This window comes from Saccharomyces kudriavzevii, assembly GCF_947243775.1.
Source record: "Saccharomyces kudriavzevii IFO 1802 strain IFO1802 genome assembly, chromosome: 10".
Classification (NCBI taxonomy): Eukaryota; Fungi; Ascomycota; class Saccharomycetes; order Saccharomycetales; family Saccharomycetaceae; genus Saccharomyces; species Saccharomyces kudriavzevii.
In genome coordinates, this window is record NC_079281.1 from 666,830 (window position 1) to 692,799 (window position 25,970).

General features: G+C 40.8%; 11 protein-coding genes across 11 annotated transcripts; 6 read left to right on the forward strand and 5 right to left on the reverse strand.

The window, feature by feature from the left end:
- Positions 1-3: 3 nt before the first annotated feature.
- Positions 4-4,950, reverse strand: HIR3 (Hir3p; the record flags this gene model as incomplete). The annotated part of the gene is made up of 1 exon (XM_056229190.1): positions 4-4,950. The coding sequence occupies one exon, from the start codon at positions 4,948-4,950 to the stop codon at positions 4-6; it is 4,947 nt and encodes a 1,648-aa protein (XP_056083233.1).
- A 205-nt stretch (positions 4,951-5,155) lies between these two features.
- On the forward strand, positions 5,156-6,202 carry IPA1 (putative polyadenylation protein; the record flags this gene model as incomplete). Its single annotated transcript, XM_056229191.1, has 1 exon — positions 5,156-6,202. The coding sequence occupies one exon, from the start codon at positions 5,156-5,158 to the stop codon at positions 6,200-6,202; it is 1,047 nt and encodes a 348-aa protein (XP_056083234.1).
- Positions 6,203-6,400: 198 nt separating this feature from the next.
- SKDI10G3430 (uncharacterized protein) lies at positions 6,401-7,429 on the forward strand (the record flags this gene model as incomplete). Its single annotated transcript, XM_056229192.1, has 1 exon — positions 6,401-7,429. One exon carries the CDS (start codon positions 6,401-6,403, stop codon positions 7,427-7,429), a length of 1,029 nt encoding a protein of 342 aa, XP_056083235.1.
- A 155-nt stretch (positions 7,430-7,584) lies between these two features.
- PMT4 (dolichyl-phosphate-mannose-protein mannosyltransferase) lies at positions 7,585-9,873 on the reverse strand (the record flags this gene model as incomplete). Its single annotated transcript, XM_056229194.1, has 1 exon — positions 7,585-9,873. The coding sequence occupies one exon, from the start codon at positions 9,871-9,873 to the stop codon at positions 7,585-7,587; it is 2,289 nt and encodes a 762-aa protein (XP_056083236.1).
- A 263-nt stretch (positions 9,874-10,136) lies between these two features.
- Positions 10,137-10,943, forward strand: MGM101 (Mgm101p; the record flags this gene model as incomplete). The annotated part of the gene is made up of 1 exon (XM_056229195.1): positions 10,137-10,943. One exon carries the CDS (start codon positions 10,137-10,139, stop codon positions 10,941-10,943), a length of 807 nt encoding a protein of 268 aa, XP_056083237.1.
- A 219-nt stretch (positions 10,944-11,162) lies between these two features.
- RPS4A (40S ribosomal protein eS4) lies at positions 11,163-12,235 on the reverse strand (the record flags this gene model as incomplete). The annotated part of the gene is made up of 2 exons (XM_056229196.1): positions 11,163-11,934; positions 12,222-12,235. The coding sequence occupies 2 exons, from the start codon at positions 12,233-12,235 to the stop codon at positions 11,163-11,165; spliced, it is 786 nt and encodes a 261-aa protein (XP_056083238.1).
- Positions 12,236-13,327: 1,092 nt separating this feature from the next.
- On the forward strand, positions 13,328-14,386 carry HMS2 (Hms2p; the record flags this gene model as incomplete). The annotated part of the gene is made up of 1 exon (XM_056229197.1): positions 13,328-14,386. The coding sequence occupies one exon, from the start codon at positions 13,328-13,330 to the stop codon at positions 14,384-14,386; it is 1,059 nt and encodes a 352-aa protein (XP_056083239.1).
- A 449-nt stretch (positions 14,387-14,835) lies between these two features.
- Positions 14,836-15,966, forward strand: BAT2 (branched-chain-amino-acid transaminase BAT2; the record flags this gene model as incomplete). Its single annotated transcript, XM_056229198.1, has 1 exon — positions 14,836-15,966. The coding sequence occupies one exon, from the start codon at positions 14,836-14,838 to the stop codon at positions 15,964-15,966; it is 1,131 nt and encodes a 376-aa protein (XP_056083240.1).
- Positions 15,967-16,448: 482 nt separating this feature from the next.
- On the forward strand, positions 16,449-17,591 carry SKDI10G3490 (putative nitronate monooxygenase; the record flags this gene model as incomplete). The annotated part of the gene is made up of 1 exon (XM_056229199.1): positions 16,449-17,591. The coding sequence occupies one exon, from the start codon at positions 16,449-16,451 to the stop codon at positions 17,589-17,591; it is 1,143 nt and encodes a 380-aa protein (XP_056083241.1).
- Positions 17,592-18,059: 468 nt separating this feature from the next.
- DAN1 (Dan1p) lies at positions 18,060-18,953 on the reverse strand (the record flags this gene model as incomplete). The annotated part of the gene is made up of 1 exon (XM_056229200.1): positions 18,060-18,953. The coding sequence occupies one exon, from the start codon at positions 18,951-18,953 to the stop codon at positions 18,060-18,062; it is 894 nt and encodes a 297-aa protein (XP_056083242.1).
- Positions 18,954-21,213: 2,260 nt separating this feature from the next.
- DAN4 (Dan4p) lies at positions 21,214-24,714 on the reverse strand (the record flags this gene model as incomplete). Its single annotated transcript, XM_056229201.1, has 1 exon — positions 21,214-24,714. The coding sequence occupies one exon, from the start codon at positions 24,712-24,714 to the stop codon at positions 21,214-21,216; it is 3,501 nt and encodes a 1,166-aa protein (XP_056083243.1).
- Positions 24,715-25,970: the final 1,256 nt, after the last annotated feature.

The window sequence follows — 25,970 nt, forward strand, 5'->3', positions numbered from 1 at the left end:
AATTCACGTGATCTTGTCTACCAAAAGTCTGATTCTATCAAAGACTTCCTTCTTAGTCACTCGTTTCTTCACAACACTTGGCTTAGAAGTAGAGTCTGGAGTGTTCTTTGAAGTCACAGAACCTGAAGATGGTGGTGCTGGACTACTCTCATCGTTTTCATTTGTAAGGGACTGGTCCTGATGGGCTAAGGGGTAATAGAGATACTCGAAATATATGCCTAGACATACACTGTCGAAGGCAATCCCACTATGTCCCTTCTTCAGCTGGAATGCAAGTTTCAGTCCAGATGATATATCTTCGGGATACTTGCTTTGGTCAAAAACCTGGTTTAGTTGTTCACTGATTTTCAAAAAGTTCTGGTAGTTGAGCGTCGGAAGGATCTGCTCGACATAACTCTTGTTTTGTAATTGTAATTTTCCCTTAGCACTTTGCGTATATACACCAATGGCACGTTCTAACAGTTCGTTTATGTTCACTGTTCCAGAACCGAAACGCCTTAGTTTCTTTATAACGAGACCAGTCGTGTTGAAATCCTTTATGGCGAAAAGTAAGTTCAAATACAAAACCAAATACTGATATGTATAGATAAAATGCTTCCCTGGTCTTTCAAAATCTGGCTTCCATATGTTAACCAAGTTTTTGTTCACACTTTTCGCGGATATTAAGCTATCCATTTCTTTCAAAGCAGCATTCACGTCACCAAGATCATCAAACAATATCCGCGCAATTCTGTAACGAGGCCTGTGCTGCCATTTTTTTTTATCAACCGATAATAGGTGATGAAGTAGTTTCATAATCTTGTCAAAAAATACTTTTTCTTGGTAGTCCCCAGCGAGTCCTTCATCGTTAACCCAAAACCCCTCATGCTCTTGGAAAAATTGGTTGTCTTTTGATAATAGGGCTAGAGCTTCATTAATATTTATGATGCCTTTCTTTGTCCATTTGTAACTGGCGTTAACCAATAAGTAATGCGGTTCTACGATCGGATCTTTAGCAGGAGATGACTCGTTTGCTATCTGACAACTCTGTATAATATACCTCGCCACTAATTTCCAATTATTCCCATCATCTGTTTTGAAAAAGAATTTAGCGAGACTGTAAAAGCTAAACCAGTTTAACGCGAATGCGTCATCCTGCAACTTGATGCTGTTCGATAAAGAACACGCTCTATTGAAACATAAAAATATACTTTGCTCAATGTTAAAATTTGAGATTGTGGTAATTTTCTTTGTTTTTTCCATCATCACCTCCCCAGTCTCAGATAATCTCATTGTGTTTTCAACACAGCTTTTCCAACTGAAGCAAAGCTTATTCATAGGTTTATAATATCCGCTGATTAGCATAGAACCTAAATCATCCAACGCTTCTAGTATGATCTTCTTATCATCGTTAGTTCGATCCGGCCTACTATAATAAATGGAAATAGCCATTGAATAGCACAGAATTGCTTTTCTTTGGGTCAGAGCAATAACTTCTTTTTTATCAGGAACCGTGATTTTATCTGACGTCCAAATTAAATCATCTTCAACTATATAAGTGTAGCACTTCCCAAGTAGTATCCAGCTTTCGAAACGATTCGTGCTGTATATAATGTCATTCTTTAGCATCCTGATAATGGAGTCTAACTCAGAAGGTCTTGCTTGCATGGACTTTTTCCTCATTTTATACAAACCCAAAGACTGTAAACTGGATACATAGAACAGACCAGCTGTCATACCTTGTTGCAATTCATCATGTGGCGTAGTTAAATAAATACTCGTGTCACCAGAAAATGTATTTTTCAATAAGTCTGCCGTTATTGGCCTCGACAAGTATTCATTTAATAGAAAGGAGTTTCTAGATATGATATGATTATCCACGGTCGATGGATCACCAATTTTTTCTATGATATTATCCATAATCTGCTTCAAGGTAGTCTTGGATGATGAAAGGTAAGGATTTTTGTTTTGATATTGCAATTTGATAAGGTAAGTACCCAGGGGTAAAGAATGGATCTTTTCCATTTCTACAGCTTTCGTATCATGCAACTCGGGGCTGAAATTATCACTAGCTATAGTGTAATGATATCTACACCACAGTATTTGTTTCAATTGTAAAAATGAATCGTTATTAATGAATTGACATAACAGTTTTTCAGATAAATCCAAAAATTTACCATTTGATGAATCGCAAAAATGGAAGTATCCAAAAACAGTATGCAGAGACCAAATTAATTCGGTAGTCTCAATGCCTTGTTCTGCTGGTGTACTACTGTTTGCCTGGATATTATAATAGTAGAGCATTAGAGTTGACAGGTCTACTATTATATCTTTCATTTTTCCTGATGATCTTGAAGCTCTTTTGAAAAATGACTTACTAGAACTGTCATTAACAGCAGAACTTTCATAAAAAAGTACGGTGTAAAAGAAGAAAAACGTTTGCAATAATTTCTCAAACATAAAGTCCTCCAACACAAAGTCATCATGTTTCCACCTATTCAGGCTCAGGATCTTGGTCAGTTGACTAGAAAAATAACCGATTGCTGTTAGCACAGTCAATAGCATTTGATGCCTTGCATGAGGGTTCGATTCCTTATAGAAGGCTGATGTTAAAGCGCTCTTCATAAAGTCAAGCACATGGAAATAGACCCTTTGTACATCTCGTAGGCTAGATTTTTTAACATATGATGAGAAGAGAACGCCCCACAGCCTAATTTTAAGTAGGAATGGCGAGTTGGAGATGAAGGAGACCATCTCCTCATCGATAGATGGCTCTTTAATCGAAGGGTATAGTATATGCAAAAGAACCCGCTCTAGCGTCTCCAGATGATTTTCTGAATAATTGTCAGAGCTTGTGTCTTCAGAAATATCTTCAACCGTTATATTTTGTATTATTTTTATTTTTCTTTTTTGTGATTGAACTGTGTTTAAATTCAATGCCGGTATATGACGATAATTTGGATATGCGACGTCTAAAGAAGAGTCTGAGACTTCTATAGTATTTTCTAAAGATGTCAACGTTTCGGAGAGCCTATTATCAACGATATCACACGTATACTGCAAGAAACAGTAATGAGTCCACTGAAAGTGAACGTACAGTTTGGTATCTTTTTCCTCAGCAATTTCTTCTAGCAACTCGTGCCAAGACCTAATTCTTTTCTCAATTTTGTTTCTTTGACTTTTCAAATCTGCTGACTTGTGTCCTTGAATCCGTTTATTTGTTATTTCTTCGACAATATTTCCTAAATGATTAACTAGCAGTTCATAAATCGATAAAGCCAAATATTTACATTGTAGTTTGTTTTTGTAAATAAACGCAAAAATATTTGATTCAATTCCAAAAACGAACCATAAAACTGTTTTCAGGAGCTGAGGTTCCCAAAGATAATCTATAACAAGGCGTCTTTCATTTCCTCCATCATAGGTCCCAAGCAATTTAAACAACAATTTTAAACGCACTTGATGAAAATGAAGATTACCTGCGTTAACTTCGGAAATAAAGGATTTGACATGACTAGTATCCAGGTCACTCAAATATTTAGGAAAACCGTCTTTATCATCGAATGCATTGGATTTCAAAAGAGCATTTAGTTGAAATAGCTCTTCATTTTCGTTAGAACCACTAGACAAATAGTCATTTTGGTTGAAAATATCAGTATACCTGCTGTTCCAAGATCTTAAACACTCATAAAGATCAGCATAAGGAATGCATGTCTCCGGTTGACCAGGGTCATAGCCGGTGACGAATTTGGAGGTGAATGTGTTAAAATCACAGAGCGGTTGCATATGGACATACGACAAAAGCGTGTTGAACTCAGCAAAAAATTTCTTATGAACGTCCATGACAAGCTCTTTTGAGTTTTCCTGCTCCCTCTCTTTAAAACGCTTACTACTTCTTTGTAAAGGCTTCGCAGTATCTGCATGTTCATCAGGCCTCTTGTTAGGCCTGGATTCTTCGCTGACTTGGGTTTCTGATGGCACTAAATTGCCATCCTTATCCTCCACTTGTGTGCTCTCTTTATCTTGCTCTTCTTCTTGCTGTTCAAAATCTTTTTCTAAAGAAGGTGTATTATTAATTGATTCCGATAATTTGAACCTAACGGCTTCAATGGGTTCTTCAATTTCGTTATATGGATCCATATTCCTACCGATGAGAGACGAAGTTTTAACGCTGGGCAGTAAGTTTTTCAAAGCTTTCGCAACGTCGTCCCAAGATTCTTCATTCAACGTGACATTAAACACATCCAATTCTTTCATTATTTCCTCATCTTGCCTTTTCATTTCTGAAATCCTCGAGAGAATTGGACCAAAAGATAGCGCCTCCGGCTTGATATCTTTGTACTTGTCTAATTGATATCTTTCAAAAATCGTCTTATCTGATAAATTGGGAACCAATAACGTGTCCATGAGGTCTATATAATTATTCATCATTAGAGTCAAATCACTCAAAATAAACTTACGGTGACGACCCAATAAAAGGGAAAGGTTTTCTTCTTTAGTAAATTCATACTCTGAAATCAAACGCTCCAATTTGATACTATTGAAGCTTTTGAAGATTCGAACCAATAAATCTGTAATTGCAAAATCTGCATCGCTGTGTTGAATGGATTCCACCAAGTTCTCGACTACTTTTAGAATACAATTAACCAACTCTTGTGAGTTCAAGCTTTCATAATTCTTCTCTAAATATAAATGGTAGTACATTCCTCTATTCCTATAACATAGATAACGCAGATTATCTAAAGTCGGAGAGGAGTTACGGTACATCCCCCACCTATCAGGCTTGACGACATCAATTTGGAAGAGCTCTTGAAATTTGTTGTCCGATTTTTGAAAATCTCTGTTCTTTAGATCAATTAAAGCATCCTGCAAAGTCTTAAAACTCTGTTCGATCTGCAGCTCTCTCGAATGCTCCTCCGCCTCATATTGTTCACCTTCGATGTTTGAATTGAGAGCATTGAAGATAGACATGGTATTTTTATCTGGACTCTGTGATGGATCTCCAACACTTGAAACGGCTCGCGTGGACTAATCTCAGTGCTGTCTATTTGTGTATATTTTCCTATTTAATATAAACATAAGAATAAAGAATTTCGCAATGGTGTGCAATAAAAAGTTCTTAAAATTGGAATAAAAAAGAGCCAGAAGAACAAAAGAAGAGATAAATGCAGGAGTGATGGTACAATATGTAGTAGAGTGGTTGCCAAGGATTAATAGCGTTTCCGTAGTGGTGGAAGGCTGGAAATGCATTAAAGTGAAGAGCTTGAAGAGGACATTGCTTAGCATATCCGGCGATGAAGGTCAAGAAGAAGACATTTCACTCCCGGCAGAAGCTGAAGAAAAAGTGGGCATTCCTTACAAGTTCAGGGATAGGGGTTACGATTTAGAATACATAATGAAACTAAGGAGCAAACCTCCAAAAAAATATGACTATTCTATTATGTCGCTCCCAGATGGAAAATGGACTAAAGAAGAACTCCGCTTGGACCCTGATTTCTCCATAGAATGTCTCCACTGTAAGCAACAAATTATAGGTAAAGATAACTGCCAAGTTCTCAATAACATGCCTTCCGAGTTTTGGGTCGAGTTAATGGATTATTGGCATTGTCATAAACCAGATGTTGAGGGAGAGAAATCTGCTTCTTACTCAAAGTTTGAGACGCTGAAACCATCAGAAAATGAAATTCTTATTGGAAACTCCTTTTTCCAGGGTACTGCAGCCACATTTAAGAATGTGGTATTGGGAGAAGATGATAATGTGGTTTCGTGCAAAAAGTGCACAGCAGTTTTGGGTCAAATAACTGCTGACTCACTCTATAAACTGTATAAATGGAGGCTACAACTTGAACACAATGGAGTTGCATATAGATTTCCTCCGGAGTACGATGTTGTACTGTCTTTGATTAACATCGTTAAGGGAAACTCCTGTCGATATGCTCTCATAAAGAGTCAAAGGCAAACACTGCTAGTTTGGATATTCTCCGTTGACATTGGAGTCACATTGACGGGGAACGAAGAACTCAAGAGATCAATGAAGTTGCTTTACACTGATAAAGCTATGGTAATAAACCAATATCTCGAGCGACAAAATGTTGAGGAAGTGGATACCCAAGAAACTACGTTTACTGCATTTTACGCCTGCCTTCAGAAAGTTAACGCACTTCTTCCTTCTAATATGAAAAAAATGGGAGAATGGACCATCAGCTATACTTCATTAACTTAATTATAAGATAGCTGCTTTTTCTACTTATATAGATATCATTATCAAGTTAAGTATAGCATTTTTTTTTTTGGGCATGCAATTGTAGAATGCAATTGTTTGACCGAGGAATTATACAACAATAACGTTGATCATCCTACAACAGATGTTAGGCTTTCTTCTGGAAAAAAGAAACAAAACAATCCAATTGCGCTTGCAGTAATGAAGGTACAAGGGTCAGCCAATGGCTGGGAAGTGTTAGTGAGAACTGACGACGATGATCGCGAGGGCTTTTCCTTTCTAGACATTATGGATCGTGTGGATCCCCTACCAGAGAACTTCGAGAATTATGACAACTTCAAAGAAGGCGTTTACTACATGTGTACACACAGTGGTACGAAAATTGGATTTGTATTAAAATTTGCTATAAATGAAATGAAAACTGTTTGCAGAGAAATTTTCGAAAAGACCTTTCAATTAAATGAGCTTAGTCATGTGCTAAAGTTTAGAAGTGAGGATTTTGAACTTAGAAACAAGTTGATTGATCAATTGGCTCATAAAATGTATCAGGAATCATCAATAAGTGGTGTCAAGGGCTGGAGAAATGAAAAATACGCTATCTGGGTAGATAGAAAACCTTACGCACTCATTGAACGCGCAATGGCAGGTGTTCTTGGTATAATCACCTACGGGGTTCACATTAATGGTTATGTGCTGGATCCAAAATCTAAGAGAATTCAGTTTTGGATTCCAAGAAGATCCGAAACAAAACAAACATGGCCACTCATGCTTGACAACATTATAGCCGGGGGATTAGGATATCCCTATGGCATCTATGAAACAGTTTTGAAAGAAAGCATAGAAGAAGCCAACTTGGAAAAAAGTATTATTGAGGATAACGTCAGAGCCGCTGGTGTAGTTTCCTACCTTTACTTCACAGGTGATATTTCTGTAACGACATTCGATAAGGAATCCGATTTTATCGTCGGAGAAGTGGAATATGTCTACGATCTGAAACTCGGTAAGGAGGTAATTCCAAAACCGAACGATGGCGAAGTCGAGAGTTTTAGTCTCTACAGCCTGCAAGAAACCATTAATGCTTTAAAAAGGAAAGAATTCAAGCCCAATTGTGCCCTAGTAACGGTAGACTTCTTGATTAGACATGGCTATATTACACCAGAAAATGAGCCCAACTATCTTGAATTAGTGGCCAGAATGCATAGAAAATTGCCATTTCCGACTTTAAATTGACAGTTGAAAAGGCTTCCGTAGTTCATCTTTAAACAAATTATACAGAATTTTCACCATATATATATACACATCTACGTACACATTATTTGACATCAAGTGTTTCTAACAGTCATTAAAGCATTCAGCTGTGCTCGGGTTTATGATTATAGATAAGCTCACTTCGAAAAGTTTAATTCTATGTCGAACCATTCTCTAGAGACGACTTCAGATGGCGACAAGCTGACGTCCCCATAGACCAATGGCGCGAAGTAGATAAAGAACCAAGCAGCGGCAGCAGAGACGCATACCAAGAACACAGCATAAGGCTTAACGTAAACCTTAGGGTTCTTTTGATACGGTGTACCCGAAATCTCCTCGTCTTTTTCCAAGTTCAAGGATTTGCAATCACTAAAGATTACTTCCCACAAAGCTCCCGAGAACAAACAGGCAATTAAGTGAGCTGGTAAATAATGATGCAAAAACTTTTGACGAGCCATCAGGAAGAATGGAAAGTAGTGACAACACCATGAGATGAAGAAAAACATCAATGGGCCATATAATTTTTCTCTTGTTATTTTATTTAGTGCATAGTAACCGCGATGTCTTGTAATTAAATCGGCCACGATAATACCAACGAAAACTGCTAATGAAATAACCTGGAACCACCACCCAATAATGTTACCAATAAAATATATTTGTTTCTTCTCATCACCGTTAGTCCAAAATGAGACACCACTCAAACTACCGGGCCAGCTGTATGGTTCAGAGGCAAACGGATGTTCTGAAGATAATTTGTTGTTATGTTCAAACATAGATTTCTGCGTTTCGATCCATTTCTTCAAGAACGGTAATGACTTGACGACCTTCGGAACATATAACTTCCGATCTTCGTCCAAGTCAACAATTTCTTCGATAGCCCAGTTATTCGAAGAATCGGTGACCTTTTTGTTACCATTGACTTCTTGTTGTTGGAACCCCCAATCAGGCAATAACTCGTCATTGTGGGTCCATAGGGCCACAGAAGTATCAACATGGAAAAGACGGAAGGAAACAGTTTTGCTTTTCAAGACATGGCCTTCGTCGGACTTTTTCAATGGTTGAAATGCAAAAAGCGTTTCAGAATATAACTCCCCGTCGCCTTCTTCCAAAGTTACGGTGGTTACTTCTTCATTGGTAGGGTAAAATGGAGAAGCAACATCATGGGCTAACAGATATGTGTCAGTGGCCACATGTCTTAATCTAATATGTTGGTTCAAGAGAACGGCTTGCCCTTTACCAACCCCACTGTCGTGTGGTGGCAACACCTCCCATTGATTGTTAAAGTCTGGGTGAGCGTAACCAGTCACTTGCTGGCCTGCAGATGAGATACGGCCATCTTCGTAACGTTGTGGGTACCGTGCCAAATGTGAATGTAAAAATGCACCAGTATCCTGATGTTTGATAGTGATAGTGTCAAAGTAATTAACTGTCTTGGAGTCAATACTTAAGGGGGAGTCCCGCAATGTTTCTTGAAATTCAGCAGACATAAATGCATCGCCTGGACCTGAAGTATTCAAAATGGTGAAGTGCACCCAAAACCAAAACAAATAAATGACAAACGGGATCAAAACTAGACCGTTTAGCCTTTTACTGAAGTGTTTCATAAACAATCTTAGAGACAATCCCGCTCTAATATCCAATAATTGCCATAAGTTTGCGACCACAGCAAAACCGATAGCGGCATAAGTCATTACACCGACATACTTTGTGGAAATAACAAATGACAAGGACAAACCAGTGCCGTGTAGCCAAATATACCAACTCCATGTGAATGGTTGACGCAGTTGGCATTTGTAGAAACGAACGTAACAATACATAGTAGCAGCAATAGAAATAAGCAAAATGGCATCCAGTAGAATCAATCTTGTTTCTGTGATGTGCGCGGTGTCAATTGCAACCAAGAGAGATGCGAATGCACAAGTCATAGCTTTGAAATTTAATTCTTTCAAAGTGTTAAACAGAATTGGGACAGTTAAGGTACCTAGTATTGCGTTGAACGAACGGTACGCTATATATGGAGCTGGGTGAGTTTCGTAACTGTATCCAATCTCATCGAACTTGAAGGAGCCGCTATAACCGCACAGCCAACCAATGAAAGCAATCATCATCTTAGCAAATGGAGGGTGGACATCAAAGAAATATGATCTTTCCAAATAGTAAGATGCAAATTTCCCAAAATGCACCTCATCAAATACAACTTCCTTTGGGTACCAGATCTTATAAAATCTAGCAGCAAAGGCTAACAGAGTGACAACTACTACCCAAAAGCTGTAACGAGATTCAGGTTCCGGCAATGGCTGCAAAAGCCAATGTTCAGCGACTTGTTCACACTTAGATGCGGCCTTTGTATACTTCAACGAAGGATCATCTACGTCCTTGGTGGAAGGTGATAACTTTCCGTGACTACGTTTCTTTGGCACAGACATCTGTACTGCGGTGAATCTTGGCAAACTATCGCTGGAAGTATGTATTGCCAACCGTTTTGGTGTAATGAATATTGAAAAGTTTCAAATGATTATGTTCGACAAAGCGCGTTTCATTATGCATATTTTTTTTTTTCTTTCCTTAAGCCATAAAATTCATGAATATATCACGAAAATCACAGGAAGAGAGTAATGACAGGAGCAAAGAAACCGAAAATTGTGAAAGTGAGAAAGAAACAACGAAAAGGTGAAAATACCAGGCCATGATGAAAAGAATTCTAGGAATTAGAGTACATGCATCGCATGTTTCCCAATTTTGCCAAAGAAGAACCGTGGTGAGTGGCGCGGGTACCGCAAGTGCAGCTGGAGCAGTAAAGAAAACCTTCAATGGTACAGAAACCAAACCTGCATTTGCAGCAAAGTCGGAGGTCAGCAGTGGGAACAACTTAAAGGAATATGCAAGTGGTATAAATTCTAGGCTCGGCGGCACTCCTTTGGAGGTCCGTAGCGCCCCCGATGACACCGTGAACAGCAGTTATAAGCCGGGCAGGGGAGACATTGACTGGTACACTTCATGGTATGGGTTAGGTATGAAGTCATTCGAACCGAATGTTCAGAAAGAACTAGTCGAGCCTTTGAACCCCAAGGATATCGAAATTAAGCCCGACGGGTTGATATACTTGCCCGAAATCAAGTACCGTAGGATTTTGAACAAGGCTTTTGGAGCGGGTGGTTGGGGGTTGGTTCCAAGATCGCAAACTATAGTGACGTCCAAGCTGGTGACGAGGGAGTACGGCCTAATTTGTCATGGCCAATTGATCAGCGTGGCTAGGGGGGAACAAGACTATTTCAACGAATCCGGTATACCAACCGCTACAGAGGGCTGTAAGAGTAACGCATTGATGAGATGTTGCAAAGATCTCAGTGTCGGGTCTGAACTGTGGGATCCTGTTTTCATAAAGAAATTCAAGGTCGAACACTGCACTGAAAAGTTTGTCGAGCATGTTACCACCAAGAGGAAGAAGAAGATCTGGTTAAGAAAGGACAGACAAGTTGAATACCCTTATAAATAGTCGATGTGCGAACCATATAAACTAATTTTAATAAGTAAATATATTCAAAACCAACCACACACATACCTAGTATCCATGTTTTCCATCAAAAAAATACGCGTACACACGCATATCACCACCAAGCAAAAGGATAGCTAGGGTACTTGTTTTAAAATTCAATTTCTAATAAACATTAATGGAGATATACAAAAGAAGAAAATAATTAAGTTGTTATGAAATTTATAAACCTTGTTGAGCTCTTCTTCTGTCACGTTCTTCAGCAATAGACAACTTGATACCCTTACCCTTTGGCAAAGAAATGTAAGGCTTACCTTGTTCACCAATGACGAAAACGTTGTTCAATCTGGTGACGAAAGTGTTGTCCAAGGAGTCCTTGATGTGAACCAAGTCGAAACCACCATCGTGTCTTTCCTTGTGAACAATGGTACCGATACGACCCAAGTTACGACCACCGGTAACGTAAACTAACTTACCAGCATCGAACTTGATGAAGTCGGTGATCTTACCAGAGGCCAAATCGATCTTGACAGTGTCGTTGACTTTGATGTTTGGGTCTGGGTATCTGAGGGTTCTACCATCGTGGGTGACAACGTATGGGACACCCTTCTTACCTAATTGGACCTTCTTGACTTTACCCAATTTGTAAGAGGCTTCTTCATCGGTGATACGGTGAACGGCAAATCTACCCTTGACGTCGTAGACCAATCTGAAGTTCTCGTTGGTGGCATCTAGAGTGATGACATCCATGAAACCAGCTGGGTAGGTGGTGTCGGTTCTGACCTTACCATCAACCTTGACGTGACGTTGCATCAAGATAGCCTTGACTTCACGGCCGTTCAAGGCGTACTTTAATCTGTTTCTTAAGAACACAATCAATGGCAATGATTCACGCAATTTGTGTGGACCAGCAGATGGTCTTGGGGCGTAACAACCGGACAACTTGTCCAACAACCAATGATGTGGAGCTGCTAATCTCTTTAGATGCTTCTTTCTGTTCGAAAATTTTTTGAGTAAAAAGGGCAAAATGCATGCATTTTTTCCTTTTTCATTGTGCTCGTTAGTAATTCATTGCTCATATACTGACATCTGGTACAACTATGGGATGATTTAAAATAAAATGGAAAAACCATTACTGTGGAGGAGGGGGGGGAAGGTCCTTTCTCGAATTCCTTGGCTATTTTCTTCTCTGCGTTGGGGCCAAAATCCCTGTTTTCTCTTCGTCTATTTTTCCTCTCATCCTAGCGTAATTGTAATAGCATGGTTCATAGTCAAACATACGGTCCTCTAGCCATCTTTGCGTATTGATTCTTTGGTTTGTCTTAGGCAGGAAAGTCACTATACCAGTAAGTGTGATAACAGGAGATTGAACTATACTATGTTTTTTAATATACTAGTGTATGGCGACATTCTCTGAAATTTCAATACTGCTACAAAGGAGAGAGCCGACCAAAGCAGGCCTACCGCAGCGTAAAGCAAGCAGGCCCCCACTGTCTGTTCCCACCAGCAGGAGAGTTGTGAGGCGAGGATGCCAGCCTAGCACCTGTGGCTGCAGGCTGATTGCGCCGACTAAAAGAAAAGGAAAAAATGAACGCAAGAAAAACGAAAACAAAAACAAACTGGAACGAGAATGTACGGATGGACCAGCAAGATAAAAAAGAGGTATGGGTGGTTCAACACGTCTTTCTGGGAAATAATCTCCTTTGTTTACTTATTCGCTTTCTGCTGAGTTGAAAATTTTTCATTTTTTTGAAAAAATGAGAAAATGCCCTGGAAAACTAGGACTTTTACATAATGATGAAAATGGACAAGCAGCACAGAAGAAAAACATGAGCGGTACTGGCAGATAACCAGATAAGGCGCAACTCACGTAATCATGACTAATGGTTGCATGGACAACAGAGAAGCCAGGTGTCGTGCCGAGCGACACCAGTCTTCAAAAACGATATCTGAGTGTAAACGAATGTCGAAAGCGCAGCAGTTTCCAAAGGACCACGTGCAATATGGGCCTGGTCTGAAGCATCGGTGAGCTCAGCTCAGCTCACCGATGCAGGAAACCTTGAGCTCCAGAGGATAGAGGTTGGAAAAGTCAAAAAGAAACCGGAAAATGCCGCTGCGCGTGAGTCTGCGAGTACGGCCTACGCGGTTCCGTATGTCTCCAGCCCGAGCTTTGTCGCTCAAAAGGCGTCTCATTATGATGACAAAGCTGGATCTGCAGATATTTGGACATATATCTCCAGAACGGGTTCCCTTCTCCTCTTTGCGCAGGTGGTATATAGGACAGCTAGGTGGACGTCGGCAGTCCGCGGCCACCCGCGAACTGTATATATTGCCAGCCAGGTGGTCGCCAAGCGTGTCTCTCCCGTGTAGCGACGCACCCGTCAGACATGGACCCAACCTCGACGATGGAGCTGCCGGATGTCTTCGTGAGCAAGTTGTTTCATCTACTGCAGAGCAACGCTTACTCTAGCATAATACAATGGTCGTCCGATGGCAGTAGGTTCATCATCTGGGACCCGGAGCAATTCACCAAAGTCATCCTGGAGCGATTTTTCAGTCTTTCCAGCTACACAGCGTTCGTCAAGCAATTGAGCAAATATAGCTTCCAGAAAACTAAGCGCCCGCACTGCGAGGAGTTTTTCAACGTTCATTTCCAAAGAGAAAACAAGGCCATTCTGCCGCTGGTCAATACGCACAAGCCCGCCACGACCGCCGCCACCACCAAACCCGCCGCTCAATGCACTTTCCACTGGGACCCTTTCAAAGTGAACTCCATTCTAAGCAAGGCAATCGGCAAACCCTCCTTCGAGAAACTGGCGAAAAACGTCGACAGGCTGCAAAGCGATCTCGATGAGCTCAACTCGTCGAACGCAGAGAGCTTGCGCATTATAAAGGAGATTAACGCAAGTCTACAGACAATCTCACAGCACCAGTTTCATGCCTACCAAACTGCCGGTTTCCTTCAGGCGCATTTCGAAACCATCAAAAAGGCCATTTGTCCTGACTTGTGCCTGCAACACCAACCAAAGTGCCCCAGACGCTACTGGCTGCTGTTGCTGATGGCGGACGTGTCCGAAGTATCAGAAACACCGTTGATGCGCTTCGCGACCGTGCTCGATTCCATGAACTGTTCCGTGGACACTGCTACTCAATGGCACCCGCAGCTGCGTCTTGACGCATACGACCTGCTTTTCGTCACCGTGTCTCCCGACATGCAGCAGGAGCAACTTATTTTCTTTAAGAGGCTTAGGAACGCGCTCCCAAGCTTTCCCATAATAGCCATCATGAACAACCTCACCTTTCCTCAAGACATCAGCATCCCCCCCTCCAACTATTCTCGCTACTACTGTCACCATTTTCTGCAATTGGGCTTCAGTGACATACTGGTGAGCCCATTCACTCCAACTCAACTCATTACACTCCTCTCCAAACATCTTCGAACGTGACCCCGACGACTCCGAGGGTCATGTACCATCCAACATACCACTATATACGTATACGATATTTTTGTTGCCGCACCACCCAAAGTCTATTGTTCCATTGGCCCCGGAACCATCTTGCAAACGGCGTTCTTTCTCCGCTTTCGGGTGACACTTAATTTGGCCTCTCTTTTCTCTTTAATACCTCTTGTTATCTAATCTGTAGATCTGACTCTTCTTCTTTTGGTGTCGTTCTTCTAAGTCCGTTTTCCCATCAACAAAAACGAAAGTAATAGGTAGAAATCAAGAGCCGTGTGTAAGCGGAAAGAGTGCCAAGATGGATCAACATAATAGCAAATATAAACCTACAAGAATAGTCGATTGTTTTCCCCAAAAATTCTCTTCTCCAAATAATCTTAAAAAAGCACTTACTCTGGGTTCTCAGCATCAGAAGAACAACATCTTTACAGACAGTAATGACCTTAGCACCCTTAGACGCCTCTAAAGTCAGGATATCCATCGCAGAACACCCATCCGAGCCCAAACCGAACGATGAGTTGGTCTTTGGCAGAAGCTTTACCGACCACATGCTAACGGTGGAGTGGACTGCAGACAAGGGATGGGATATCCCGGAGATCAAGCCCTACCAAAACCTGTCATTAGACCCATCTGCATTCGTTTTCCATTATGCCTTTGAATTGTTCGAGGGAATGAAGGCTTACAGAACCGCTGACAACAAAATCACTATGTTTCGTCCAGACATGAACATGAAACGCATGAACAAGTCTGCCCAAAGGATTTGTTTGCCAACGTTCGACCCCGAAGAGTTGATTACCTTGATTGGGAAGCTGATCCAGCAGGATAAACACTTGATTCCGCAAGGCAAAGGTTATTCTCTGTACATCCGGCCTACTTTGATCGGCACAACTGCCGGTCTAGGGGTCTCTACGCCTGATAAAGCCTTGCTATATGTCATTTGTTCCCCTGTAGGCCCTTACTACAAAACGGGTTTCAAGGCGGTTAAATTGGAGGCTACTGATTATGCCACAAGAGCTTGGCCAGGCGGTTGTGGCGACAAGAAACTGGGGGCCAATTATGCTCCTTGCGTCCTGCCACAATTACAAGCAGCTTCAAGAGGTTATCAACAAAATTTGTGGCTGTTTGGCCCAAAGAATAATATCACGGAAGTAGGTACCATGAACGCATTTTTTGTATTTAGAGATAGCGAAACGGGCAAGAACGAACTAGTTACCGCCCCACTCGACGGTACCATTCTGGAAGGTGTCACTAGAGATTCCATCTTGAACCTTGCCAAGGAAAGACTCGACCCAAAAAAATGGTCTATCAGTGAACGCTACTGCACCATAGACGAAGTTGCTGAGAAATCCAAGATCGGTGAACTAGTTGAGGCCTTTGGTTCTGGTACTGCCGCCATCGTGTCTCCCATCAAGGAAATTGGCTGGAAGGGAGAACAAATCGACATTCCATTGTTGCCCGGCGAACAAACCGGTCCATTGACTAAAGAAGTTGCACATTGGATTAATCAAATCCAGTACGGTGAAGTTGAACATGGTAACTGGTCAAGAGTTATCACCGATTTGAACTGAAGTATTGCTGCGTAGAATATTAAAAAACAAAAGTAAATCGAAGCATTTTTTTTTCTTACTAGCCCGGCCAGTTATGTAAGAAACCAACATTCCCTCTTCATATTCTATCTATATATATATTTGGATGTTTACAATGATCCAATGAAATATATACCATAATCTGCAGTACCACTCGTTTTTTTTTGATCACTTGCTTACAGAACACTAAAAAATACTAGTTCAAGACTTATGTAGACGCAGTACCAACGAATAAATCACACTGTTACTCTCACACTTGTTGTTGAACGTGCAATGTTCTCACTTGGTCAGCCTCTCCATTTTGTGTTATATACTCCTATAAAGCTGGCTAATGCTCATAAGGGTATATTATTCGCGGGTTGAAAAGAGCCCCAACCCCTCAAGACCAATTCAAGTCAACAAAAATTAGTTCAAGGCGAACGACACTAGGCTATTTATCCGCATTTCCACTGCAATAAAAAGTGATGAGTAGAGCTTTTCAAAAATGTTTGACTTTGAAATACCCTATTATTCAAGCCCCTATGGCGGGGGTGACGACCATTGACATGGCTGCTAAGGCTTGTCTTGCCGGCGCCATGGCTTCTCTGCCCTTGTCACATTTAGACTTTAGAAGTACAAATGGTGTTGAATTATTCAAATCGACTATCTCCCAATTCAGAGAGTGTGTGGCAGATGAATCTCTGGAAAATAATGTTAACTTAAATTTCTTTTGCCATGACATTCTCAATGAACCGACCGACCCTCAAATGACTAGCTGGATTAAGTTGTATAAAAAAACTTTGAACGTACCAATTGATGTAAATGAAATCAGTTTTAAAAATGGGAACGTTACTTTCAAGGCTTTCGAAAGGGACAATGCTCTTCAAGATTTTTTCCAGTTTCTATCAGATGAATGGAGACCTAAAATCGTTAGCTTCCATTTTGGCCATCCATCCAAATCTACAATCAAATACTTGCAAAAAATGGGGATTTGCATTTTTGCTACTGCCACATCGGTAAAAGAGGTTCGTCTCTTGGCAAGCCTCGGGATTAATGGGATTGTGTGCCAAGGTTATGAAGCGGGGGGTCATAGAGGCAATTTTCTAATAAATGACTCTAAAGATGATGAAAACTTGTCCACTATACAGTTGGTGAAAAGGACAGCTGCTGAACTTGCTGCAATGAAGGATATGGGTCTTGTACATGACATCCCTTATGTTATCGCAGCGGGCGGTATAATGGATGCTAAAGATATATCTTACGCGTTATCACAACAGGCAGATGCGGTCCAACTGGGAACTGCATTGCTCGGTTGCACTGAATCCAATGCATCGGAGAACTTTTCAGGTCCATTTGCTCAAGAGTCAACTACTAGAATGGTTGATATAGTTTCTGGAAAGCCCGCTAGAACTATACTGACTCCGTTTATTGAAAATCTTTTAGCGAATTTCCGATGTGAAGAACTTCCTCCATATGGCTACGCATACAATGCCTTCAAACAAATAAAAAGTAAATATCCTGAATTGGCTAACTTTATTTTAGCTGGGCAAGGATTCCAAAGTGTTCAAGCTGGTATTACTACAGACAAAATGATAGCCACCTTAGGCGAAAAAATAGCAAAGTATTGATGGCAAACGACATAAAGTGCTTTTGAGAAACGTTAACGTTTGCTTCTAAAAATTTCGTCTTGTATATATATACCTCTCTCGAATGGATGTTCTGGCATTCATTGCGTCAACATAGAGAATAATATTTTTTAATCGCTTCCCTACTTCATTTTCTCAACGATTACATCTTATTCCGTGCTAAACTTAAATAAATAGGATAAAACAACCTCAAGAATATATTCGGTTTCAAGTTGAAACGATAATATCTTGAAGTATTCGCTCTTTAGCTTGTCTATCGATATGTCAATTATTAATAATGAAGAATATTGTTTGTAAAAAATTAGAGGATATCTCGAAGTGATTGAAAGAGGCTACGATTTTTGGAATTTTCTTCACGTATAGTATATATCTTATAAATATTAAAGATTAAGAGAGCTCAACTATTTTACAACAATCATTTATACAATTGTATAGGCTTGTCTGTGATTATTATAACAATAAAGCAGCGGCACCAGCAATTGCAGCAGCACCGAAAGCACCATTGCTGAATTTGTTAGCACCATTAGTGCTGACATCAATCACATGGGAAGCGGATGAAGTGACAGAAGTGATTGCGGAGGATTTAGCCTTTGTGGAGGCGCTGGCACTGGTAGTTGCTGGAGTTGTCAAGGTTGTACAAACACCAGCCGAGCAGCTAGTTATAGTAGCTTCAACGGTGGAAACTTGAGTTTTAGTGGTTGTGCTATCAGTACCATTTTGGACAATTGGAGTAACTGAGATAGCTGAGGAGGTAGAGTTGAGGGATGAGGAGACGACAGCAGAAGTTACAGCAGAAGTGGACTCAGCTGATGAAACAGTGGCCTCAGAGGAAGTAGCTGATGAGACAGTGGCCTCGGAGGAAGCTGCAGATGAGACAGTGGCTTCGGAGGAAGCTGCGGAAGAAGCAGTGGTTTCAACCGAGTTGGCAGAAGCACTGGAAGTCTCGGTGGAAGCGGCAGAAGCATCAGAGGTAGCAGTTGCAATAGCAGTTGCAATACCTTCATTTTCAAGAGCTTCAGAAATGGCAGCTCTTAATCTGGTAGAGTACCATGGGACACCAGTGATCATTCTGGTGACTTCGTCACCTGCAATACCGGTCAACAAGGTGGTGAAATCACCACCGGCAAAGACAGCCTTAGCAACCTCAGGTGGGTATGTTTCGGTCTTGTGTAAAGCTTGGAAAGCATAATACTCAGCTAAGTGGGCACCGATATCGGAGACGTAAACAGCCAATTCAATCAAATTGACTCTTTCGTCATAAGGAGATAAAGTGGTAGTCACAGCTGTGGCGGCAGCACTTGCCACTAAAGCTGCGGCAATAGCTACTGAACTAATTTTAGGCATTTTTGGGGGGTAGTATATTCGTTATATTACTATTTTATTGAGAAAGCATTGAAGATGAAATATGAAAAAACTGAATGTGTCCGTTGATGCGAGCTGTTTTATACCCATTGTTTTCAACTGTCTACTAGTTAAACGAATGGCCGAGGACCCTCTTGCCATTTTTGCAATTTTCCGTTCCTGAACGATGCCTTTGAAAACACCTCGTATAGATCTTGGCATTTTTGAAGGCACACCATTGTATTGTTTTTTTTTGCCTATGAAACAAACGCACAGGATACTTTAAACTTTTTTGAAGCAGCATCCACAAAGGGAACATTTACCAAAGATTTCTTCAAACGATGTGTACAAAAAGGACGATTTAGGCTTGTCGTTCAGTGCGCACCCTTGGGTTTTCACCACATCATGCCAGGTTTGACCATGGTCAACAGAAACATCTGCAGAGAAAATATTCGTTAAACGGTAAATAAAATATGAAAGTTTCCCCATCCTCCATTAATAAGTTATACGCAAATAATACTGCAATCAAGACTGCTACACAAAAGAAAACGTAAGCTCGTGAGACTTGGAAAAGGTAAATCCCCGAATCCTAAGGCAAACCGAACTCAACAACTTTTAACTATGACAACTGCTACGCGATGGGTGATCGTACTCTAGGATTCTCATAGCACGAGATAATTAAACTTTTTCCTAGCATCCATATTGTATCAAAATTACCGAGTTATTTTTTTATAGTCTCACCGAATTCTAGGGATATTTTGAACTTTATTTGTTGTATGCGAGAGGAACCACCTCCTCATGATACGGCACATACGATTCAGTGTTAAAAGACTACACTTCGAGATCGCCAGAAATGTATTTTAGAGAGCTCCAGCTTTTACTCCTGCATTATTTTATTCATTAGTAAGAATGGTAATGCACCTAATGCAGATAGAAAGAAAATGGCCTAGGAATCCGTGTCCGGCACACATTTTGAACTTATTTCACAATACATTCTTGGACGCGTATTTACTCATTAAATGGGCCAGCCGTTTATCCGGAACAAAAATTAGTAGTTCGGCATCAAAATGCTTACATAGGCCTACATGCAGGAAGAGATGACTTCACATGAAAGTGTGCTAAAACTTCTAAAAATGTACGTCGACCATTCTCACGCGTTGTGTACAAAGAGTACGAAATAGGTTGAATTGTCAGATTTTCTTATGCCATATTTACGTTTTCGAAAAAAGTAGCCACTGTTGCATCCCACCAAACCCGCAAAGTTTTTCTAATGGCTTTGGCCAGGCTATGAAGGAAGAAATATGATTGTGGCTTTGTGGCTTGCATTTTAGTAAATTACTGTCCTTCCCCATATATAGGGGCAACAATGTTTTTTTCGCCTTGCTATTCTCAAAATTCTTTCAAAGTCATCTTCTTGTACTGATGAGCAGTGGCTGTGTAGACAAAGTTATAGCCAAATAGACAATTACATAGAACTCACCACCAACCGATCTCGCTTCTAATTAATTGTTTTTCTATGATACTCAAATCAGGTATTTGATGGTGTGCAACAGCATCTACCATTTTACGATGAGTTATCTTTTGGTGCTATCCTCACACTCTACGTAGGTTCTTGATTTTTCCACTTGCTTCTGTTTCATTGAACCGCATTTTCATGGTAAAAGTAATAATTGCTTGCATTCAAAGAATAGTAGCGGGAATTTCATGCTTATAATTATGCAAAAGATGGGAAAAATGAAGGGAACCAGCAAAACAAAATAAGTGAAGAGCTGCCATTCAATAGGGATAAGCAAGGATGTAGTAGAATAATCATTTTTACTCTTTTTCGGAGCTTAAATTTGATCTTGCATTTCATCTGGTAAATCGATACAATACATGTTCGATATTATTGAGAGCCAACTAAATAGACGTCAAATGATTGAAATATTCACTTGAATTGAACGTCTACCCTTTTCCGTTCAATTCTATTAGTTTGCATCAATGCTAATCGATACTAATTAAAAGGTCAGGGAGTAATGAAAAGCCATGATTTGCATAGTTACTAACAGCGACTGCTAAGGAAAGTTCGTGGATGCCCCGGTGTCATATAATGAACTCAAAGTCTGCGAAAAATATTCTAAATCATGAGTAAGGTATTTTAAATTTTAATGTATATACATTATACATATATTATATAGAACTTGGAGTAGAGTTCAATTCAATTCAGTTTCAGCTATCTTGCAACGTTGATTCATATAATCGTAAAAACTCTTATCTGCACTCATTATATCAATAAAGCAGCGGCCACAGCAATGACAGCGGCCCCAAAAACGCCAGTTTTACCGAGCCTGTAAGCACCATTTGTTTTGATATTAACAGTAAATATAGGAGATGAAACAGCGATGGTAGTTGCTGCGGAAGTTTCTGAAACTTGATAAATGGTCTTGCTCGTAGTAGCGGCAATCTGTACCGTGAAGATGGTACAGGCTCCACCTGTGCAGCTAGTTATGATATTTTCGATCGTAGAAGGCCCTGTGTTGGTCAGTGTGTTAGCATCATCGTTGACGGTAGTGACCGAAGTAGTTAGAGGAATGCAGATACCGGCTGTGCAATTGGTTGTAGTCTTCTGAAGGTTGGATGGCTTAACTTTATTCGACGTACTAGCCCCGGTATTGACAGTAGTTATTGAAGCAGTCAGAGCAGTATAAATACCGCTTGAATAACTCGCTGCAGTAGTCTGGAAAGTAGAAAGTTCAGTCTCAATTGATATGGTGTCTTCCTTAGTATTTTTGCAGCTAGCGGTAGCGACATCAGCAATCATGGTTGCCTTACTGGTAATGGGAGCGGTTGAAACAATTATAGCGGAACAAACACCGGCCGAGCAGTTTGTTAGAGCTGCTTCAATGGTAGAAACTTCGGTCCTGGTAAACGTTCTAGCCCTCGTATTCAAAGTTGTTACCCGAGCAGTCAGAGTAGTATTCATACTGCCAAAACAACTGCTCACAGTGATGTCGCCTGGAAAAACCTGAGTTTTTGTAAAAGCTATATCTTCTTTAATGCAACCATCTTTACAGCTACTATAAGTAGCAGTCGTAGCAATGACATTTGTTACAGGCTCGGTAGCGTTGCGACCAGCAAGTGTTCTAGAGTAAGCGCCCATACAGCTAGAAATAGAAATTTTATCTGTCAACAAATTAATGGTTGTCAAAGTGGTATTATGAACATTTTTAGCCGGTGTGACTGTACCGCTGGCAACATTATTGTAACTTCCAGTAACATTGGAAGTTAACTTCAAGGGAATTGGAACCAAAGAAGTTGCCGCGATAAAAGCGGCTGGGGATGTGGAACCAATCAAAGACACAGGGACATCTGATAGGGAAGAAATGGAGGGGTCAGGAGTAGAATTAATCAAATCTGACGATGAAAATACCAAGGGAGAAGCATGGCTAGTAGTAAAAATAGTTGAAATAGACGTGAGGGAAGAGGTGAGATCTGGGGCTGAGGAAATATTTAAAAAGATGGCTTCACCTGAAGCAGTGACAGATGGAGTGGAAGGTGTAACAAAAGATGTAGAAAATTGGCTAGAAGAATCACCAAGAGAGCTGGGCTCGACGGATGTAGCGGATTTATTGAAGGGAATAGCAACCTTACTAGAAGAGACAACAACTTGTGTGTGGATAGAAACAAAAGAAGAACGTTCAGTAGATGAAAGGATTTCATTTGGTCCAGTGATTTCATTAGAGGAGGTAGGCTCAACATAAAAAGACACTTCACTGGAAATGCTGACTTTACTAGGGAAAGTGGCTTCGCTTGAAGAGGTTATCGGAGTAGAAGAAGTAGCTTCAGAAGAAGAAATGACTTGACTTGAGGGAGTTACCGAAACAGAGGAAGTAGATCCGACAAAGGAAGTGACTTGGCCTGAGGAAGTGGCTTTGCTTGAGGAAGTGGCTTTGCCTGAGGAAGTTACTTCATCTGAGGAAGTTACCGAAAGAGAGGAGATAAACTCGACAAAGGAAGTGGCTTCGCTTGAGGAAGTTGCTGGAACAGAGGAAGTAGTTTCGGCAAGGGAAGTAGCTTCAGCAGAGGAAGTAACTTGGTTTGAGGAAGTTACCGAAAAAGATGGAGTAGATTCGACAAGCGACGTGATTTCGCCAGAGGAAGTGGCTCCACTGGAGGAAGTTACCGGAGCAGAAGAAATAGATTCGATAAAGGAAGTGACTTGGCCTGAGGAAGTGGCTTCACTGGAGGGGGTTACCGGAGCAGAAGAAGTAGATTCAGAAGAAGAAGTGATTTGGTTTGAGGAAGTTACCGAAAAAGATGGAGTAGATTCGACAAGCGACGTGATTTCGCCAGAGGAAGTGGCTCCACTGGAGGAAGTTACCGGAGCAGAAGAAATAGATTCGATAAAGGAAGTGACTTGGCCTGAGGAAGTGGCTTCACTGGAGGGGGTTACCGGAGCAGAAGAAGTAGATTCAGAAGAAGAAGTGATTTGGTTTGAGGAAGTTACCGAAAAAGATGGAGTAGATTCGACAAGCGACGTGATTTCGCCAGAGGAAGTGGCTCCACTGGAGGAAGTTACCGGAGCAGAAGAAATAGATTCGATAAAGGAAGTGACTTGGCTTGAGGAAGTGGCTTCACTGGAGGGGGTTACCGGAGCAGAAGAAGTAGATTCAGAAGAAGTAGATTCAGAAGAAGAAGTGATTTGGCTTGAGGGCGTTACCGAAACAGAGGAAGTAGATTCGACAAAGGAAGTGACTTGGCTTGAGGAAGTGGTTTCACTGGAGGGGGTTACCGGAGCAGAAGAAGTAGATTCAGAAGAAGTAGATTCAGAAGAAGAAGTGATTTGGCTTGAGGGCGTTACCGAAACAGAGGAAGTAGATTCGACAAAGGAAGTGACTTGGCTTGAGGAAGTGGTTTCACTGGAGGGGGTTACCGGAGCAGAAGAAATAGATTCGATAAAGGAAATGACTTGGCTTGAGAAAATGACTTGGCTTGAGGAAGTAGATCCGGCAAGGGAAGTAGGTTCAGCAGAAGAAATTGGTTCGCTTGAGGAAGTTACCGAAACAGAAGAAGTAGATTCAAAAGAAGAAGTGATTTGGCTTGAGGAAGTGGCTTCGCTTGAGGAAGTTTCTGGAACCGAGGAAGTAGATTCGGCAAGGGAAGTAGATTCGCCAGGGGAAGTAGATTCAGCAGAAGTGATTTCACTGGAGGGAGTCACCGGAACGGAAGAGGTAAGTGCAGTAAAGGAAATGACTTCACTAAAAGCGGTTACTTTGCTGGAGGTAGTGATCTTAACTAAACTACTTGGAGTAACAGAAACATGTGTAGTAGTAGTAGAGGTGGTGGACATTTTAGGAGCATACGAGGTTGTGGATGATAGAGAGGCAGTAGAAGCAGTGGGTGTGGTGAAAGTTGAAGCTGGTATGGCAGTATGAATACCATCTTTCGTAAGTGCCGAAGAAATAGCCGGTTTCAATCTGGTAGAGTACCATGGGACACCGGTAATCATTCTGGTTACTTGGTCAGGAGCAATACCAGTCAACATTGTGGTGAAATCACCATAGTTGAAAACAGCTTGAGCAATTTCAGGCGGGTATGTCTCAGTTTTATGCTTATTTTGGAAAGAGTAGTATTGCCACAGATGGGCCCTGATATCAGAAACGTAAACAGCCAATTCAATTAGGTTGACTCTTTCATCATACGGCGATAAAGTAGTGGTGGCAGCAGTAGCAGTCGCACTCGTCGCTAGTGCGGCGATGGTCGCTACTGTATTTACCTTGACCATTTCTACTTTCGGTGCACTTGGTATACTGTAAATTTTAGCAGAGGTTAACAGAGAATCATTTGAGCATACTGATAATGTCCATTGATCCAGGCCATTTTATACTTATCGGCTCATGCAACTCCATATAAACGAACATAGAAGGCTTCGTCTCACAATTCTGCCACTATTTTGCATCTTATGATTCCAGAACGATGGCGATCTTGAACAGATCTCGTATAATTCTTGACATTTTCAAAGGCACGTCATCTATTGTATTTTTTTCACTTGTCACAAAAATGCGCAGGGCGTAAAAAAGCTTCTTCGAGGAAAAGAGCGCATGAATTTGGCACATCGGTCAAACCCTTCTCCATGCCTGTACATTTCCTTTTTTTTCTTTGACCAAATGACAAGACATCAAAAAGTTAATTTGAGTCTTCGTTCAATAAGTATTTACATAACTTCTACCATGTGCGCTATACGCGTTTCAAGCAGAAAACTCTTCACCAAATCAGAAGCTGTACGCTAATAAGTTTGCGGCGAATTGTGTTGTTTGGGGTCAACCCCACTTGAATGGCACGTCACAAACGAAGATGGGCGAGTAGAAGGAACGAAAACCCAATATGTAGCGGGGAAACCGGTTCACGCTTATCCGTTTTTGGTCTTAGCCACTCCTCTACCAGGAAATTAGGTCTTATTGATTCTAATATCTCCTCATTTATCGCGTCTACCGCTTGGCGTCCTTGATAATCAAAGGCCATTAACTTATCAATGGTTGAGTATTTTCGTGACACTCAAAATTTGTCTGTCTATTTCTTCGCTGCAAACATTCTCTTTCGCCGTTAACCTGCGCTGTTCCAAAATTGGGACATATCCTTCGCGAGGGTTTCACGCATTCATAACAGAAAAGTTCGATTCTGCTCACAAAAAATGAAACCTATGAGGTGTATCTTTATATATCAAAGTTTCAAAGTTAAACTTCGATATGCCATTTGAATTAAAAGAAAATAATCCTTTAATTACAACAGGTCATATATGATAAACTAAATAGTCTTGCTTTGGTCAGCGGTAATTTGAACATTTTTTCACAGTCTGATTTTGATATTGGCAATACTGTTATTTTCTATTCGTTTCATACTGTTAAAAATATCTGCTACGCTTTCCGCTGACTAACGTTTTATCAAAGTTTCACGTCTTTGGAAACGAAAAAAGCGAATGAACAAATCACATGCAATCGCTCGGTTAGGATGATACCCAGCAGTAAGAGGTCAGTGTACATA